This window comes from Mixophyes fleayi, chromosome 11 (genome assembly GCF_038048845.1).
Source record: "Mixophyes fleayi isolate aMixFle1 chromosome 11, aMixFle1.hap1, whole genome shotgun sequence".
Classification (NCBI taxonomy): domain Eukaryota; kingdom Metazoa; phylum Chordata; class Amphibia; order Anura; family Limnodynastidae; genus Mixophyes; species Mixophyes fleayi.
Genome location: NC_134412.1, coordinates 10,433,322 through 10,453,248, shown reverse-complemented (window position 1 = coordinate 10,453,248; position 19,927 = coordinate 10,433,322). Strand labels below are relative to the sequence as shown.

General features: G+C 36.4%; 1 protein-coding gene across 4 annotated transcripts; it reads left to right on the top strand.

Moving 5' to 3' along the window:
- Positions 1 to 213: 213 nt before the first annotated feature.
- LOC142107914 (Schwann cell myelin protein-like) lies at positions 214 to 18,416 on the top strand. Of its 4 annotated transcripts, none has more exons than XM_075191574.1 (10): positions 214 to 451; positions 4,520 to 4,550; positions 5,147 to 5,250; positions 7,006 to 7,344; positions 8,208 to 8,417; positions 11,675 to 11,768; positions 13,665 to 13,698; positions 17,433 to 17,483; positions 17,772 to 17,828; positions 18,222 to 18,416. In XM_075191574.1, exons 3-10 carry the CDS (start codon positions 5,211 to 5,213, stop codon positions 18,276 to 18,278), a joined length of 882 nt encoding a protein of 293 aa, XP_075047675.1. In that variant the 5' UTR covers positions 214 to 451; positions 4,520 to 4,550; positions 5,147 to 5,210; the 3' UTR covers positions 18,279 to 18,416. The 4 variants fall into 4 exon arrangements, with proteins under 4 accessions (XP_075047675.1, XP_075047672.1, XP_075047674.1 ...); XM_075191571.1 differs by having other exon boundaries at positions 8,208 to 8,498; XM_075191572.1 differs by lacking the exon at positions 214 to 451 and adding an exon at positions 2,406 to 3,450 and having other exon boundaries at positions 8,208 to 8,498.
- The last annotated feature ends 1,511 nt before the right edge of the window (positions 18,417 to 19,927 follow it).

Here is a 19,927-nt window from a genome sequence, read left to right as displayed (position 1 = left end):
GCTCCTGATTCTTATTTCTGTAAGTCCGTCCTGAGAAGGTGTCTCCATTGGTTCCTGGAGCTAAGCAGTGTTCACATACTGAAGACAACATCTCAGACCTGCGTCAAAGGCATAAAGTCAGAGAGAAACATTCAGATTATCCCATCGGATGGTGATCTTACGTAACAGTGAACATTGGGGCCATAATTAGATTGCAGAAGGAAACTGCAGCGGGTGGAAGGAGCCACTTAGGGATCTGCGAAGCTGTCACTTGTACAACTCTGAGTCCAACTCCTCGCTGTCATCTCCTCCATAGCACTGTACTATACAGCAAGGCTTTTGAAACCGCAGAAGCTGGTATTATTAGGCTCCAAAATTATATTGTGCTTAGAAGAGGTTACCTTCCTTTCTGAACAAGTGGTACAGACAATTCATCTGACACCAATAGGAGGTGCCTGGCCCTCTTGCTAAGGTAAGTGAGAGAAGAGATGCGTATCTCTCCCTAAAAACTTTAGGGACCCTTCAAAATTTTTGCTATAAGCCCCTCCAAATGTCTATAAATGAACCTGGTGTATACATTTTAACAATAAGTTGCTCTAGACACCCCAAGCAACAGGGTAGCTATTAAATGTCCACATTACTATTGGCATTCTCAGTGGTGGTAATTAATAGGAGGGAGATGCGCTTTATTTTTGCAAATGTCCTATTCTAGTTGTTTTTTTTACAGCATACTTTAAAATTATGTGCAGATTAAAGCTAGACATTGAAAATAGTGGTGAACGTTTAGAGTACAATCTGTAGAAGGAATTCAAACTGTATTCCTTTCCAGGAATACAGCTTGAATTCCTCATAGTTACCACTTTTCATGCCTCACACATGTGCCAACCAGATTCCCATATATACTTTTTTCCCCTGACATAAGCATTCCATACACTAACTCTGAAAGTATTACTACATCCTTAGCAGACAGCATTAAATAGATTATACTTAACTTTTAGGGGTAGTTTGTGCACCTTCGATTTTAGACACAATTGCAGAAATACCCCACATGGTCACTGTGTTTATAATCTCTTCAATTCTTATAAGCCCCTGAAAGTTTTATATGCAGTATAGCTTTGTAGTATTATTAATAGATCTTTTACATATGTGCATTACTGACTCGTAACACTAGATGGCATGAGAGTACATTACGTAACATTATGTGATGCAAAAAGAAAATTTTGTAAGAATTCCTCAAAACAATGTTGCAATATATTTTATGAGCAAGTTCAATGTATAAACTTTCTTTTATATAAAGGTGCATTTAACACCACAAATTTTCTGAACCAGTGTCTCAGGTGTTTTACACCACTGCTGGAGGACCTCACAGCTATACGTGCAGTTTTTGAAGAGCCTGGACCTTACACTGTTAAACTCTGTCTGTTGCGTCCTACATACCTCTTTTTCCTGAGATGTCGCTATCACATATGGCTCTGCCCTCCAGAACATCATCATAGAAGAGGGCAGGTTACTGCCTCACAAGAGTTCAGCAAACTCTATGGCTCTGTGATCAATCTGATGATTTAATTGGCTATAGACTGTTCTATGTATACCCAATTCAAAACCCAGGCAAGCAGGAGATAGATATTGAATGCTATAAGATGCTCTGATCTTAGTCAAATTCACCTTTAAAGGACGAAAAACACACCAAAGTATAATGGACCTAGTATCAGAGAAGCAGACCAGTTGGTAGAGTGAAAGTAATTGACAACAAGCCAAGGACAGTGCGGACACAGGAGGAGTAAAATTAAACAAGCCAGAATCAGCACTTGAGTAACCAAGCAGAGACGGGGTCTAGGACAAGCCAGCTCAAAAAAGCTGGTAGGTCTAAATAGCACAGTTCCTCCTCTGATTGGGCACAGATTGGGAATAGGAGAAGCTCACTGAGTAATTTGGAATCCCTGGGAATACTAACTCAAGAAATACAGTTACAAAAATAATCATGTGAGTGAAAATTAAGGCAATAGAGAAGAAACGAACATTTCTTGTTCTGAGGCACTGGAATTTTCCTGACACAGAGACCCTCGATTCTTGAAACAGCCATACATAATATTGCTGTATTTGCTTTCCAGTGGAGACATCAGAATGAATCTTTTGGATTTGTGGAGCCATGAAAAGGGAGCTCTTCAGATATGATTGTCCCCTAGGTGACACATTGCTCAACATACAAATTCAAAATGCTTATTGCAGCCATTTTTGGGACAGACAATCCCCACTTAGTGAATGATAGATTTTCTCCATCTAAAGGTTACTGAAATGTAAATGTCTTACTAAAACACATTGCATCCAACAGAATAGAAATATGCCACCACTCAAGCCCACCTATATTTTGAGGATATCAGCTGAATGACAATATAGATGCACAATATGGATTTAACAAAGAGCTTAACTTTCCCAGTGTAAAACATTTAACCTTGCAACCCAACAATTAGTATCCTCATCTCTCTTGAATACCTATATGCTTTAAATATTACTGAAATTCAGGTTCCTCATCTAAGATATCCCTATTTGTGCTGAAGAGGAAGGTGGACCTCCATCATCAGAACCTGAAGATGCATGTGGCTAAATGGATTAATTCAGAACACATTGGTATTCAGCCAAATATTCCATAGCCTGGAACTGTTCATGGTGAACAACTGAAAACATGTGCAGCAGTGTGTTCAAATCATGTTCACCAAAAGACATCCCAGCAAACAGATGAGACATATTTCTAGAAAGGTATGGGAATTCGCTTTGACTGTTAATTTGTTCCGCTCCCACAATCCAGCAGCCTGGAAGTTGGTAGGGGCTGCACAGATTGAACAGAAGTCACGGGTCCAATAGTCATGGGTTCGGTAGTATGTGCCTACCTCTGTCCTTAACATCCTCACCATGCTCTGCTACGCGCTGAAGCTCCTGCTGCTTGACCTACTGCTCATGGGTTGGAGCATATAGTCAAAAGCCCAGGCGACTCTTAGTCAGTCTCCTCTTTCTTATAAAAAAAAATATTCACATAAAAAAAGAAGCAAAAAAATAAATTATCTTTCAACTACTATCTAAATAAAATCTACCAAAATAAAACGCACTAAAATGATACAAAATATTATCCAAAGAATGAGCACACGTCTCAAAGGGGGCAATGGCGATATGGTATGGAATATCTACTCATTTTTCTGTGCAGCTCGATGGGGTGCGAGGAAAAAATGACCAGTGATACATTGCCGATGGCCGGCTTTCACAGACCGTTCCAGGGGCACTCTGCGGCACATCACTAGAAATTGTGTGTATCATACGCTATATTACTCTGCGCATGCCCAGAATCAGATCATACGCCACAGAACGCGGCAACGTTTAGTTCATCTTCGGACGCAAAGGACTTATACCACAACCACAGCCTTTGATTTTTGGGAGGGAACATGGTGGGAAGAGGCGTTTGGCCGTAGTCAAGGTAAGGTAAATTACTTGCAGGTATATGTTTGGGTGCATCAATCGTTAATAAATTCTACACCTCCATAGTCTTCACAAATTATAATATATTTGCACATTTGAAAATCTGAACTCTATTAAAGCAATAGAACATCTTCATCATCATCATTTATTTATATAGCGAAAGCAAATTTCGTAGCGCTTTACAATTGGGAACAAACAGCAATAACTTAGAGTTTACTGATGTATTTACATTTATTAAATTAATTTACATACTGCAATATTGCTTTGCGCTGTTCCTGACCAGTCCAGCCATATTCAGCAGGTATCTTCAGAGTGTACCACAAGCGGCATGCAAATCTTTCAACATAAGAAGGCACAAATAAGCAATCTTATTTACAATATTTGCTTTATTGATTACTTTTACATAACATATACAATTACATGCTATATCATGCAAGCATCGTTTGTCAGGACCAGGTTTCCTATACAATCAAGTCAATAATTTATTGTAGATTTTGCTACTTTGTACACAAAGATTCAAAGTGATATTGATTGGGCAGCACAGTGGCCTAGTGGTTAGCACTTCTGCCTTACAACACTAGGGTCATGAGTTCGATTCCCGACCATGGTCTTATCTGTGTGGAGTTTGTATGTTCTCCCTGTGTTTGCGTGGGTTTCCTCCTGGTGCTCCGGTTTCCTCCCACACTCTAAAAACATACTGGTAGGTTAATTGGCTGCTATCAAAATTGACCCTAGTCTCTCCCTCTCTGTCTGTCTGTCTCCTTGTCTGTCTCCCTCTCTGTCTGTCTGTGTGTGAGTGTGTGTCTATGTTAGGGAATTTAGACTGTAAGCTCCAATGGGGCAGGGACTGATGTGAATGAGATCTCTGTACAGCGCTGCGGAATTAGTGGCGCTATATAAATAAATGATGATGATGATGATGAGACACAATTAGATGTCATCAGGATCAAACCTCAGTCTGCAACAGAGGTGGATTTGCATAAAAGCCCCATGTAAACTTTGAGCTCTTAGTGGAAGTGATGTGATGCAAGCATATACTGCAATTACAGAAGTGTTGTTTTTTTTTTAAAAGATATATACAGACAAGCATTTAACACAAACAAGTAAGTACTGCTGACAATCTCTTTTTACTAAGTAAAATAGTATTTCTAGCTTTGTTTAATTGGGTTACATAAATTATTTGTTAATAGGAATTTATTTATTATTGCCAATGAACTGTTGGAATAAATTATTTATTATATTTTTAATGTTTTTCCCCCCGGTGTTTGTGCGTACAGTTTGGATTTTATTGTTATTTATTTTTATTTTTGTATGTTTTAGTTTTCTGTTTTGTTATATTTTATATGTTTATTTTAAAATCTCTCGGTGTATGAATTGCCTCAACATCTACTTTGGTAATTTTGCGTTGAAATTTATCTTGCACTTTTCTTCATTCATGATAGTTCAGTCTGGCAACCTTTAAGCTAATATTTCAGAAGTTTGTGAGTTCTCTTTTCTAGTAGTAGACTTGGGTCCATGCTCTCTCTTATTTATTTATAATTTTGCATATATTTTTTTTTTTAAAAAATATTGGATTGTTTGTTAATAAGTAACATGTATGATTATATTTTTTTTTTATTTTTTATTTGTGACTTTATTTCACCAATGAGTAAATTCTTAGATCATGACACTTACCATTTGACTTTATATTTTTTCATAGGTGAGACATCAATCCATTACAATTCCAGTTGTCACCAATAGAATTTGACAAGCAACCAGGAGTTATGAAAGAACAAATTATTTTTCTCTTCATTCTTTTACAAGGTAAACTAAAATGGTCATTTAATTATTGAAATTGCATCTTACTGTGATATTTTAGTGACGACGTTTAAGCAGATCTGCATCAACCAATAAGCCCATAAGGTGTGAACTAGGGATTTACATTTGTACAGGTAATGCTTCATGTTGAGCATTGAGTATTATATTGGGGAAGTGTGTTTTCCATAGATATTAGTGAATTTTGCTGTGGTTCAGTCATTAATTGTTTTGTAATATTATCCCCATAGTTCATTTTTTTTCAAAACCATTTGCCAAACTTTTTATTCCTGCTTTTTTTTAAAAAAAATTGTGTAAAATAATGTTTCAGAATAACAAAAGTGACTAAAAATTTATTGTTCAGCTTTTTATCTTCCACCTTTTGTTTAAAAATTAAATTTTAAATTTCAGTGTTTGCCATTACATTTTTCATACCAATCCATAAGACTAATCTTCTGCCAACTTAGTTTCAAAGTTAATTCAGATTAAAACTGGACAAAATTGTCTGAATTCTGGACAATTTTGCATTGTTTTGGTCTTGTCTAGCTTCCATAATGGCTAATTGTGTACTTAAATATTTTCCTTTTTCACATTACCCCAAACTTTGAAGCCATAATGCAAAGAATAGGAGACTGCTATAACAGGTTCAAATTTGGGATAGTATAACCCAGAAAGCAACTTACACAATTTCTGTACCTGCAAAATCTTGTGTGACACCGAGACACATAAAGAGGTGTCACATTACACACATAATACTGCAGTAAATCCCTGCTTTCATCAAGGTGCTGCATCACTGCCAGTGGTTAAATGGAAGTAACTAGGGTCAAGAACTATACTGATTGGTTACACTCAATTATACTGAACCAAGTGTGCAAAATGTAGAGGCACCAAAACACTTCTGCATATAGAACATAGGATCCATAAAGAGCCGTCTGAACAGAGTCTACTAGAGTTGAGCTGAGGTCTCCTCTGGGTAAAAATAGTTATGAAACAAAAAAAAACTGGGGAAGCAAAGTCTCGGGGGACTAATAATCTATATATTGATAACATAAGTATGACTTTTATAAGTGACTTATTTCTATGATGCTGTTGTCTGAGCAGGGCACACAATATACCAAATTGGTCTGTAGATTTGCAGAAAATATTGTCTTTGTAATTGGTTGCATCATTTCGGAGTTATTTCTCATTTACAGCAATGCATTACCATTTTCCTCTGGAAAATGTGACAGTTGGCAATAAACCTGTGCACCTGCTGCTTATTTTGGAAACTGTGACAGTTAGTGAACTCTCACCGTGCACCTGGTGAGTGGTCTGGAAACTGTGACAATTATTTGTAGCCACATGTATCAGCACATCTTGCGGGTCCATGCCCAGCCAATGTAACTTCGATGGAAGAAGTTTTACATATATTGCAATGTATAAAGAAAATCTTTAGTTCCTTTAGTGATTGATAATATAGTTATTTATTCATTATACTACATTGTTAAAATTTCTACATATAAAGTTATTGAACTCTGTTATTAAAGAAATGTAGTCATTGCATTTAAGTTAAATTTAAGGCGGTTACCACCAGGTTTCTCTAGTGTTTTCATTGAATCAGTGAGCATCAGAGGGGGTCAAGCTTAAAATGTGATTGGAGGTTAAATCCAAAGAGATGTATTTCATATGTTGTGATTTATTAGATTCACACAGGAGCTATAGCATATTTTACTCATGCAGAAAATTGGACTGATACATTATATTTTACTTATTGTTTTAAACCAGGGTGTGTTGGTCAACAAAGTAAGTTTAATTTCCCATCCAGGATCCAAGCATTACTTGGCTCTTGTGTGGAGATCCCCTGCTCAGTCACACCAGCACCCAAAGACTTAGAAAATCTGAAAGTGGTTTGGCACGTTATCAGAGCTTTTCGACCTTCCAGTATAATTTACAGTACACGACAGGATGAAATATCAGCAAAGTATGAGAACCAAGCAGCGCTGAAGGATATGTGCACTCTACGTATACACCATGTAAAAAAACAAGACGAAAGATCATATTATCCCAACAGTAGCAAGAACATTCGTGCACGTGTTGATAAGTATGTTGAGCTAAAGGTCACAGGTAAAGTAATTATTAATTTATTCTATTTTTAATGGAATCTATTTTACTGAACATTTGCCAGTTTTACATGTGGATGGTATAAGGCCAGGGTTTCCCAAACCCAGTCCTCAGGGCTCCCCAACAGTGCATAATTAGGACCACCTGTGGATCTGTTACAATGTGTCAGTCAGTAATGAATACACCTGTGCTCCAGCAAGGAGATATGGAAAACCTGCACTGTTGGGGAACCCTGAGGACTGGGTTTGGGAAACCCTGGATTAGGCAATAAAAGTAGCTTTGGCATCAAATTAAAATTGTTATGAACATAAATAATGCCTATGGCGATCATTTGTTTTTCTGATTGACTTACAAACAATCAGATTCACTCTTCCCTCTGTAGTACCGAATGCTCCCTCCATATAGCCATTCACAGTGAAAAAGAAGCAATCTCTGTTTATGTCAAGTATGTCAGTTGAATTAGTTACTGTTGAATGTTTGATCTCTTAAGGTGTCACCCTGGACTACGATATCACTGTGTGTGGGCTGAAAATGTCCACTATTCCCCATAATAGAAAGGATCATAATTGGATAGAATGGAAAATCCAGTCTGAAACTGGTAGTAACAGAGCCAGAATTGTGTGAATAAATTAAACAAAAGACTTGTAGCAAAAGCCTTATTACATTTTGAGTAGATTACAATTTTAACATGTTCAGGATACATAAAGATAGTCTAAGTGGTTGATTTTACTAATCAAATGACAGTTTAAAGAGATCTAGTGGTTTAAGCTTAATTGAATAGGAATGCACTTTGACAGTAAAGTAAATGAAGCTTGTTTGACTTGTTCCTATATAAGGAATCTGACATTCTTACATCTCCTCAACAGATGTCCCACCTGAGTCGGTGCTGTCAGTGCCTGAAGAGATGACAGTGGGAGAACCCACCAAAATCACATGCTCTGCTAATCATACATGTGCCTCAAGTCCACCTTATTTCACCTGGAGCCTCACAGGTCTACATACAGAATATAATGTAGACCTTGGTGAGGGGAAGTGGAAGGCTTTGTCAGAACTAACATATCAACCTTCTGAAGCAGGTAATGGATCAGAGATTCAGTGTACAGTTTCATTCCTCAATGGCCAAGCAAGTCACAAAACAGCTACACTCAACATTAAAAGTATGTATTGCAAACTGCAGGATTTTTAATGTAAACTTTCTTCTTGTGCTATAGATGCTACTGTCTTGTACCCTTTCCACGCAAGAAAGTGCCAATTTTAAATATAATGGGGAGATTTACTAAAGAGCGGTTTGATAAAATCGCTGGATTTCATTATATTTGTTTTGCAGCTTCAAACGTGCTCCATTTACTAAAGACCAAACCGCTGGGAAGCCTCTGGAAAAGGGCTGTTATACAAATCACTTTACACATCGCCCTCCAAGCGGTTAAAAACATTGGAATAAAACACTGTAGGCAAAATTACTTAAACTGCATACTGTTTGAACTATCCTGTCATTCAGAAAATAAGAGGAGGCTCCATTGACTTGTGAATTATAAGGGCAATCATTATTTATTGATTAAGGGGGCAAAAGGAATTTATAATTAGCTTATGGTGCAAAATAAATTTTTCATTAGAATCACTGGGCATTTGTATTTCATGGTGCAGTATAATAATATATTTATATTAAGTGGGCAAGACCATTTGATTGCTAACAGGGCAATAATTAATTATGACAAGGGAAACACGAGTATTGTAATGGTGGCACCATTTGAACAGCACACCAGTGGAACTACAACCACCAGCATGCACTTACACCTATGTGCACAAATTCCCCCCTGCCCCCAACCCAGCCTGCCCCTCTTTATAATGCCCAGTTGCCCCCCAACCTGGCTTGCTTCAATAAATTCACAGGAACCCTCAATTGATGCAGTAGGTTGTCTACTGTTCAAAATGATATGCCTTGGTGGGCTACCTATATTGTTCCTACACATTGTATGCATTTCATCCATGACTGTGAAAAGCATCATCATTTCTAAATACAGATTTTATTATGAAAAGCTGTGTATAATCCTGCGTTGTGCTGTTTTGGAAAGATGGTTTGATATCAAAGGGAGAACAGCAAAGTATATCTTGGTGGTGTCTTAGAAAAAAAAAATAGGAAAACAATTTTGGAAACATTTTTTGGAATGTGACCAGCCCAAAAGAGGCTCAGCAGTGAAGAGGTTAAGAAAAAGTTAGGGGCAGTTTTTCTGAATCTAATGACTGTTTAATGCTTACAACAGACTACCTTTATTTGTCTGCTTAATTCATGCCCTATAATAATAGTGGATCACATTAATTTGAAGTTTTATCTAAATATATCTGCCTATGCATACATTCATACTACTTAAAATACCACTATTGAAAAATTTTAAGTGTGAACAAAGTTGCAATATCAGTCATAAATATATTGTAATTATTCAACAATTTTAGCAACTTTTCACTTATTCTTTTCACAAGCAGATTTTTTTGTCAGCGTCCCTCAATATTTCATTGATAAGATTGATTGATTTTATATTTTTAAGAGACTTTGATCAGGAATTCTTAACCAATGATATTGGGTTTTTTTTAAATATAATTTAAGGTAGGTCACCATGATCTACTTCAATGTATCTGTTGTAACTTCCTCTACTAAAGCATATTTTAGCATTTAAAATGACCTGAAAAAGCTATTTCAACCGCACTAACTTAAAGTTACTTTTTTTTAATTACATGATAATCATTATTTTATTTAGTACCAATAATGCTTCATTTAAAACCAGAAGTAAAACAATTAGTGGAAAATAAAATGTTAATTCAAATTGATTTACAGTTTACAATACCACTACAAAGGATTAAACTGATTACAATGATAAAGATTGTAATAATGTTGGTCTCACTAATGAATATAATATTGATGGTCATGATTTTGATGGTGGTCATTAAGCTGACAAATAAGATGATGAAATTTTTTTTTGATAATGGAGAATATGAATGGGAATATGTGTTACACACTGCAAATAATATAGATATTGGAACTCACTATGGAGTAATTGTTGCCATGTAAATACTCTATAACTCTAAGCCAGTTGATTTTGCAAAGAACACATAAATCCTCTGAGTCTTTTAATGTCTGTTATACATAACAATAGGAGGTGCATTATTCTTTATAAACCACATAAGTTTTGCAAATGAAAATGCAAGTAAAGACATCAGAACTCACTAGTAATGAACAGTAAGATCAGAACTCACTTTTTATACAGATTTTATTTACAGGAGTATATACATATATTAACATTATTATTATTATTAGTGAAAATGATTAGGATGGTAATGATGATATATTAATGAAGGTGATAAAATATCATGATTTTCATGTTGATGGTGATAATTGGGGGTTTATTGGTGAGCACACGGACAATAATGAAAATGGTTATATTGGTTGAATGATGATTATGATATTCAATAATAATATTGTAGAACATATTCATTACTGGACCACTGAAGATGATGATGATTTTGATGATAATTATGTTAAAATAATATTGATGAATGACAAAGATAATAATTCTGACAATGATGATGATTATTAAAATGATGACGCTCATTTTGTTGGTAGTAATATACCGTATTTCCCCACGTATAAGATGCACCTTTTTCCCCAAAATTTTAGGTCTAAAACCTGTGTCTTAAACAGTGATAGCAGGGATGCAGGAGGGGGGCAGCGCTACAGTGGCAGCGAGGGAGATCGAGGGGGAGGGGGGCAGCATTACAGTGGCAGCGGGGGAATCCAGGAGGAGGGAGGCAGCAGTACAGCGGTATGTGCGCATCCAGGAGGGGCAGCGGTACAGTGGCAGCGGGGAACCAGGAGGAGGGGGGTAGAGGTACTATGGCAGCTTGGGATCCAGAAGGAGGGGGGCAGCGGTACAGTGGCAGCGGGGGGATCCAGGAGGAGGGGGGCAGAGATACAGTGGCAGCGGGGATCCAGGAGGAGGGGGGCAGCGGTACAGTGGCAGCGGGGGGAGGGGACGATTGCAGGGAGAGTGTACTGACTGGCTGCTCTGATCACAATCAGAGCAGCCAGCCAATACACTCTCCCTGCCCTTTTTGACAGCTACTGTAATATTTTTTTTTTTCAAATTTCGGAGCCAAAATTAAGGTGTCTTATTCATGGGAGCGCCTTATACATGGGGAAATATGGTATATAATCATAATAGTGAGGATGATATTAATGACAAATACATATCAAATAATGCAACAATACTCACCTTTTATATAGATTTTATTTACAGGATTGTGTAGATGATGATGATGTAAACTCTTTGTGTTTTTACAGTGGGACCACAAACTAATATTTACTTGTATATTGGAACTGCTTTTGGAATCATTTGTGCAATTGCAATTTTAGTGATCATCTTCTTTATTTGGAGGTACAGTAAAATGATTATATCCCCCAATTTGTATAACATTTGCAGTACCAGGTAAATGTACAACCCTTCTTTGTTTCCTTAATGAAGTTTAAAGATGAAAGAGTTAAACTCTCCTAATAGGCTACTAAATCAGACATTAATTTGATGAGGGTCAAAGCATGAAAAAATTATTTGTGCTAAAGTACCCTAGTCTTTACACAACTCAGAATTATCACTGGACAGCAAGTGTCTTAAGGTGCTCAAAGCCAGTTTTACTCTTTTCAATCCTAATATTAGTTAAATTGTGTAACATCTTATTAGTAAATAGACACCATGTTGTAATCATACTGCAATCACTTGTTTAGCTCTTGTGACAGAAGCTAACTTCTGCATTTTTTTTATAGATTTATACAGCAGGATCTGTAGTTACAAGTTAAAAAAAAAAGTAGAGTACAATTTTACAATTTTAATTCCTTGCTAATATTTACTATATATTTTATTTTTTATTGAAAGTCCAGGATGGTGCTCTCAAAACCCAAAACTGAACTAAAAAAAATGGGATAAACTGAAAAAAAATGCAAAACTGGGGCACAAACTTCAGGCCCTCTTCAAAAGAGGGAGGGCCCTTCTATCCCCAACCCAAGACCAAAAGGTCCCTTAGGGGGTAAGGGTCTTCTCTCAGCCAAACATCACCCAGTGTTCAAACTTTTGACCCCCTTACTGGAAGAGGGGCACCTCGGGGGTACAGGGAAAAGGAACCAGTTGGCCACACATCCTACCCTCTATATCAAATAACATTGTATGCGATTTAAAAAATAATTGTGTAATTTGGGTTATAGAACTGATTATTTGGTATAATATATGAATAATGGTGTAAAATTGGCGTAAGGGTGAGTAAAATAGAAGAATGGTAACAATATTAAATAACTTATGATGAAAATGTAGGGTAGAAAAAAGTTAATGAGAATGGAGGGTATAGTGGATTGAATTGGTCCACAGTGTATACAATAACATGGCATAGGAATGAGATAAATATATTAATTAATACATTATAAATTAATTTAAAAAAAAAAAATTAGAACATAAGTAGCAGCAAAAATTGGTGACCACTTGTGTCTGTAGTGAACACTTGTTAAACTTTGTTTGAAACGGTAAAGGAATTATTGGTGAGTTTAATGAGAATACCGCATAGCAGCTAACACCTTCCAACGCCACCATCCTACTCATCTCCCTCACCAACCACTATACAGACTACTTGAGCCACAGCACTCCCAACATCCAAGCACAGGACATCTAGATAGACAACAGAACACTACACAGCTACAGTCTGTATTGCTAAGTATCATCTTTTTCTAGATTTACTAGGTGGATGAAACCATGTTTATAGTACATACACAATAATCCACTTGGAACACGACCATTGTAATTATTGTTTTTTTCAAAAAAGACCTTCTCCTTTGCAATCCACTCTTCTTTCTCTATCTGCACCACTCCCCATCCTTGTTGCAGATTGCATCCTTATCAGTCATTTGTTCAGAAGTTAGAGGAATGGTAAGGTGAGGACATGAGGAAGGAGAAGATGGGACCAAAAGGACCACTTGTGGCTGTCCGCTCTGTGTCAACAAACTTACTGTATCTCATAGAAATAGCAAAAGATAGAACATAAACACAGACAAATTTTTACATTTAGTTTCTGTACACAACGTAAATAAAGAAAAAAATAATTTAGTGTACCTTTAATATATTTAGTTGTTCAAGTATGTGAACATTTTTCTTCCAATAAAAAGCCACAATAATACATTATTTCATAGGGTAGCAATTTAAAAAAAATCAACCGGCGGCAAAGTAATGCTTTATAAAATTGTCATATTATTATTTATTTATATAAAATTATCACTATATTTCTTTGCTTCACAGAAAAAAACGATGTTTTAAGAGAAACACTTTTAAGGTAAGCGTTCCCAAAGTGGCACTCATATACAGTATTTACAAAATAAGTAATCTAACATATGTAGTTGTTGAATATACAGATGCATACATTTGACACTCTAGTCATAAGAAGTGCCACGTGCCGTGGCTCTGCACTGTAAAGAAGAACAGGGGCCTCTAGAGTTATTGGTAATTCTTACCGCTCTGGATAGCTTTCAATGTGAGAGCTGAGTTTTGTCTTTATATTGTCAACCCTCCATACTAAATAGTCCTCTAATTGTCGGAAACATAACACTATCAGGTCATACATATATATGGAAATTCTATTACTTGTATATTTTCATTTTCTTATCCCATGGTTTTCGGAGGGTGCTCCCTCTGTAGTATTTGTATAAATAAGTTTCTAAACAAAGGAAGAAGAGAAAATGATACGACTTGTGAGAGGCGTTACAACTAAAAGACTGCACTGATTGTAATGACTATTATCATACATTCATAAATCCAATATTGGTACAGAAATCTAAATGTGTTGGATATTTTGTTATTTTGTCCAGAATAGTGAGTATAAACAACGATAACAAACACAATTTTTTAAAACTTAAATTTTATTAAACCCAATAAAATACTTAAAAAAGCTAAATATTCTAAATAAAATATGTAAGATATATCCTTAGATTGTAAGCTCCTCTGAGCAGGGCCATCTCTCCTCCTGTTTCCACCACTTCTAACTCTGCTCTCCAGCTACTTAGCCCTCCTCCTCGAGGGTCCTCCACCACACGTCCACTCTCGCTCCCTCCTCACCCCTGGGGGTCTCCCTGTCTTCCGCGCCCTCCTTCTTGGGCCCCGACGTTTGCGGATTCTCCCTCCCCCTTCCCCGCCCTCTCTAGCTGTGCATTGAGCTTATTGAGTTACTGTGCTTACTGTTTACTGTACTGTGCTGTCTCCCATTGTATTGTATTTTGTTTGCCCCTGTACGACGCTGCAGACACCTTGTGGCGCCTTATAAATAAAAATGAATAATAAGATAATTATGGGCAATGGTATAATTAGTATAAAATTTATGATCATTAGATCTCCAAATTACAATTGGATACATAAATCAGCACATTAGAATGATACTCATTTATCTTTTGATGCTTAGTAAGCCTCATAAAGTATCATAGTATTAATATCATACAGCCTACATGAGGAATTGTTATTGTTTATTCTGTTGTGAGATTTGTTGTATGGCTAGTATTCCTATTATACCAGAGATATTACCCAGAGCTTAAATTAGATATATATCTTGCAGGGTTTTAACTTTCTTATATCTGTTGCTTAATAATATAGAGACTATCCCTCATGATTTTGTTGCAGCAATACTGAGTTATCAAATCTGCATCTGTATATTTAGTAGTGATATATATATATAGTTTCACTTTTCTTCTGACTCACCCTCAAGTTTCAAATCCGTCGATAGAGGTTCTTTCCCAGTGTTTTATTTTTCTGCAATTCCTCATCATCATCATCATCATCATTTATTTATATAGCGCCAACATATTCCGTAGCGCTTTATAATTGGGGACAAACACAGTTAACTAATAAACAAACTGGGTAAAACAGACAGAGGTGAGAAGGTCCTGCTCGCAAGCTTACGATCTATGGGACAATGGGAGTTTGACACATGAGGCTAAGGCTAAGTCTACATTTTGCATTTCGGCCCAGCCAGGCTGCAAAGGTAAAAGTGACTCATAGGCTAAATGATCCCGTCACACAACAATGTTGGTCAGGGGGTGGTTCTTTTGTGTGAAAATGTGTAACGGATGGTAATAGGGTAATGTAGTGAGGTTAAGAGGGTGGTTGAGGAATATTATAAGCTTGTCTGAAGAGGTAGGTTTTCAGAGAACGCTTGAAAGTTTGTAGACCAGAGAAGAGTCTTATTGTGCGCTGGAGAGAATTCCATAAAGTGGGTGCAATTATGTTATAACGGGAAGGTGGTAGACTAGTTGTACCCTGCAAAGTAACCAATGCACTGCTAGTTTAATCGCACACATTCATGCATTCATTCATGTCCCTGATTTGTCCTAGACAAAGCCAAGCTAAAGGTACATCAGGGGATTTAGGCACGACATGCTACCAAACCATTTTTAAGGTTAATAAGAGTATGAATAGTTATCCCCATTATTAGATCTTCATCAAATGAATAAAACGCTATTTATGGAACACAGTATGTGAATATGATTACATATTTTAATTAGAATATTTTGCTTTTTTAGATAGTTTATTGGGTTTAATAAAGGTTAAGTTGTGTAGAAAATTGTGTATGTTATAAATGTTTATACTCATTATTCTGGACAAAATAACAAAATATCTAACACATTCAGGTTTCTGTACTAATATTGGATTCATGAATTTCTCTTTCTTCTGTGCTTAGAAAGAGCTGAGTATTGCTCATCTGCCACTGTGATAAAATACTGTTCAATTGCGAGAAGTTATTTTTTATTATAACACTAAAAAAAATACTCTCTTTTTTCTACAATATCAAGAAATCTAAATCAGAATAAATTAATAACTGGGGCACTAAATACCCCCCAAATCCTTAAACAACTACAGTTGGATCCCCCTCTCATAATGAAAACTAGAATCTGACTACCAGCCCTGTGATGAATAATACTTGGGGGTATATTTACTAAACTGTGAGTTGTAAAAAGTGGAGATGTTGTCTATAGCAACCAATCAGATTCTAGCTGTCATTTATTTAGTGCATTCTACAAAATGACAACTAGAATCTTATTGGATGTTATAGGCAACATCTCCACTTTTTCAAACTCACAGTTTAGCAAATATACTTCTTGGACTCTTCCCGAAGCCTCTGTGCTGTTTTGTATTGGGATCACTGGTGTGACAACATTGCCACCTCTGTAATGTCATTATAATAAACCAAAGTCATTAAGACCTTATTTTGCCTTTGTTATCCAATGGGAGAGCCTTCTGTATTTGAAAATTCCCTATTTATAATCCAATGGGTGAAATTTAAACCCATTTAAGCTAAATGCTGAATGGTTGTAACCTGGAGTGACTGAAAGTCCCAATCAATCACAAGCATTTTCCCACACTGACCGATTGTGATTGGCTAGTGGCTAAGGAAAGTCACATTCATTTCAGATCACATTCATTGGTGGGCACTTGCAGCAAGCAGTAGTCTAAGGTTTTTCAGTGGGTTTTGTTCTACCATAGGATTACAATAGCAAAAAAATTTCCCATTGGATTAAAAAGGCAAAAAAAATGTACCATTGCATTACGAAGATAGAAGAATTATAACAGAGAGAATATTTTTTATTATTTTTATATTAAAGTGACACATTTCAGAAAATGTTTTATTTAATTGAACTCTATTTTAAAACTTGTGTCTGTGTGGTTTTATTAACTATTGTGGAGCAATATGATCCAGCATTCTCTGGCAGCCATTGTTAGCACTTGTTAGAACTTCTAGTTCCACTATAGTTGGCAGTAGTCCTCAATTGATTGGGCAAAAACATCTGGGGAATCAGCGCTGCTCAAAGCTTAGTTCAGCACCTAACTTAACTGCTCGCTCAGCATTTTTCACTTGTTGCGCAGTGAGCAGACACTTCCATAGATTTGAGTGATGCTTTGGGCATGATAATTGGAACTTTGGGAGCGAAAAGGTGCCCTATTTTAGCATGAGTATAATATTCCACCTATTGCACTATATTGAAACGGCCTCTTTAATATCCATGTATCGTTTTTCATTTGCAGGGAAGTTTGGATAGAAAATTAGATTCAAAGGACAATTTGTCCTCTAAAACGGTAAGATGTGCTAAACTATCTGTATAAGGGAACTATTGTCACACTTTGTAGACGTGCTCCTAAACTTGATTACTAATGTGATAATTGTTAATTAAATACTTATCTAAATCAATGTCATGTGCTCAAGAAAAGTTACCACTGATTTTACACACTGACATTTACTTCTAAAAAATGTAATTAAATTAGATGATCAGTGATGTAAAGGATTGTTTTTCACATTATGTCTGTCTCTATATTGTTAAAAAAAGATTATTGTAAGCATTGTTTTTTTTTGTCTAATTATTTTAGAGTGCCAAATACACAGATCTTTTAGAAAGAGATCATGCATCATACTATACACTAGAGGTAAGATGATTGATGAAAGTAAATACTTAGGTTTCAGCAGATTATGTCTTTCAATCATAGTTTAAGCAACAATATCTTCTCTGTATATATTCCATATTACATCCCAATCCAAAGCATCTGTAATCATTTTTGAAGGAATGTGCCTCTGTTTTTGCCAAGGACTGGGTCAAACCAGATGTTTCACTACTAGTCTTTCTAGAAAATGATAGCTACAAATTTGATTGATTGATATGGACAACACCTCCACTTTTAAATAAATCTACTCCCTTAGTATTACAAGTCCTTTGGGAGTCAAATAAATTTGCATCAATTTGAAATTTAGGATTTTTTTAAAATAAGACAATTATGTGCATTATTACAGCAGTATCACAGTTTCCTTCTAATTTTTGACAGCCCACAGCTAATCATCCCATGCCTGGCAACAGAGACAAGCATCTTCCGTTACCATGAAAGCAATCAATATATGAAAATACCAAATGAAATGTAAATGTTTTAAAGGCAATTTGCATATCAATAAATGGGGCATTGAGTTAAAATAATTAATTATGTATCCCTCCCCAAAAATAATAAAGCCTTTATTTTTTAAGAAGAAACGCATTGTTATGTTTGTGCAATTGTCTTTATTTCCCTTGTGCATAACAAGATAAGGTGATTTACAACAACATTTTATGTCTGTATCATATATGTAACCGGGCTGTCTTATACTAAACAGCCAGCAGTCCGTGTTGCTATGAAGATGCAGGGTGCAGCAGAAGTCAGGTTGTGAATTGAGTCAGACCTGAGAGGAGAGAAAGGAGAGGGGCTGTGAGTGAACCGTGTGTGACAGCAGCAGGGTAAGGAAATGGGTCTGAAAGGAGCACCTTCTGTCAAAACAGAATGTGCTGGCAAACAGAGAGACTTTAGAGCTATCAAAAGAGGTGCTGGGTGTAAAGTTGCAGAGGAACATCTTGTAGTTGGATCCCTGCAGAAACTCCGCTATCAAGCAGCCTGAAAGAGATGACGCAGCACAGCGAGCCTATGTGCGGAGTCGTAGCAAATTGCATTTTAGCAGAGAGGGTCAGCTAGCAAGGTCAGGCTTGAAGTTAGTCCACGACCCATAAGTGACTGAGACCGTCATCTTCATCCAGAAGGAGAAGTAATAACACACTGAACACAGTGACACCATTATTGCTGTATTAAAAAATAACATTATACCTCTACTTGTACAAGATAGATCTCTTAACATTTAATTTTTAAATTGAGACTGAGACATAGAGACATTCCAAGTATCAGAGATCTAATGCGAGTTACTAACGTTTCTACAAGTGTACCAATGTTAACAAGTTAATAATACAAATTATTTAACAGTGTCAAGACAATCATTGTTGTGTTAAATCATTGTTGATTTATATTTTTCACACCGTATGTGAGTTGTGGGAGCGTTTGGGCGCCAGTGAATGCACGTGGGGACCATCTTTTTTTATTTGTCGTTACTGTACACTGGGCTGTTGCCTTGCATTATTATCTTCCCTGGTGTCCTATTAACCCAGTCTAGAATCTGCCTTTCCCATTTACTTAAGTTCATTGTTTGTAACCAAAGTGTGTGGCCCATTATAGTTCAGAGGGTTAGTGTGGTCGGGTACAAAGGGGCTTCCTGGGTCAACCCCTGTTGAATTGAGTTACAGTCCGCATCCGACCACACTATATAGAAGTCTCGGGTGGAGGAAGTGAAGAGTGAGAGACAACATTAAACCACCCCTTTCAGAGTGCTGGGGAAAAGGGGTTACATATATTATCTGTCTAGTCCCCTTAATTCATTCTTTGTCCTCTATAATTCCCAACAACATTCCATTTGCAATAGTACTTTATCCCCATTCTGTTTTGTAGCTCGAGTCATCAACTGACATTCTTTACTTTTGTATAAGTGATGCCATTTTAATATTTTATCTTCTTTTTTTTAAAAGAACATCTTTATTGTAAACATTAAAAACCTGTGGGTATTCGGTTCTTGATCGTACTGGTTGTTAGGCGAAATAGATGTGAAAAGGTAGTAAAACTTGTGAATAAGGGTGTAATTAATAGAAAAATTACAAACTCGCTGATGGTGCTGGCGTACTGCA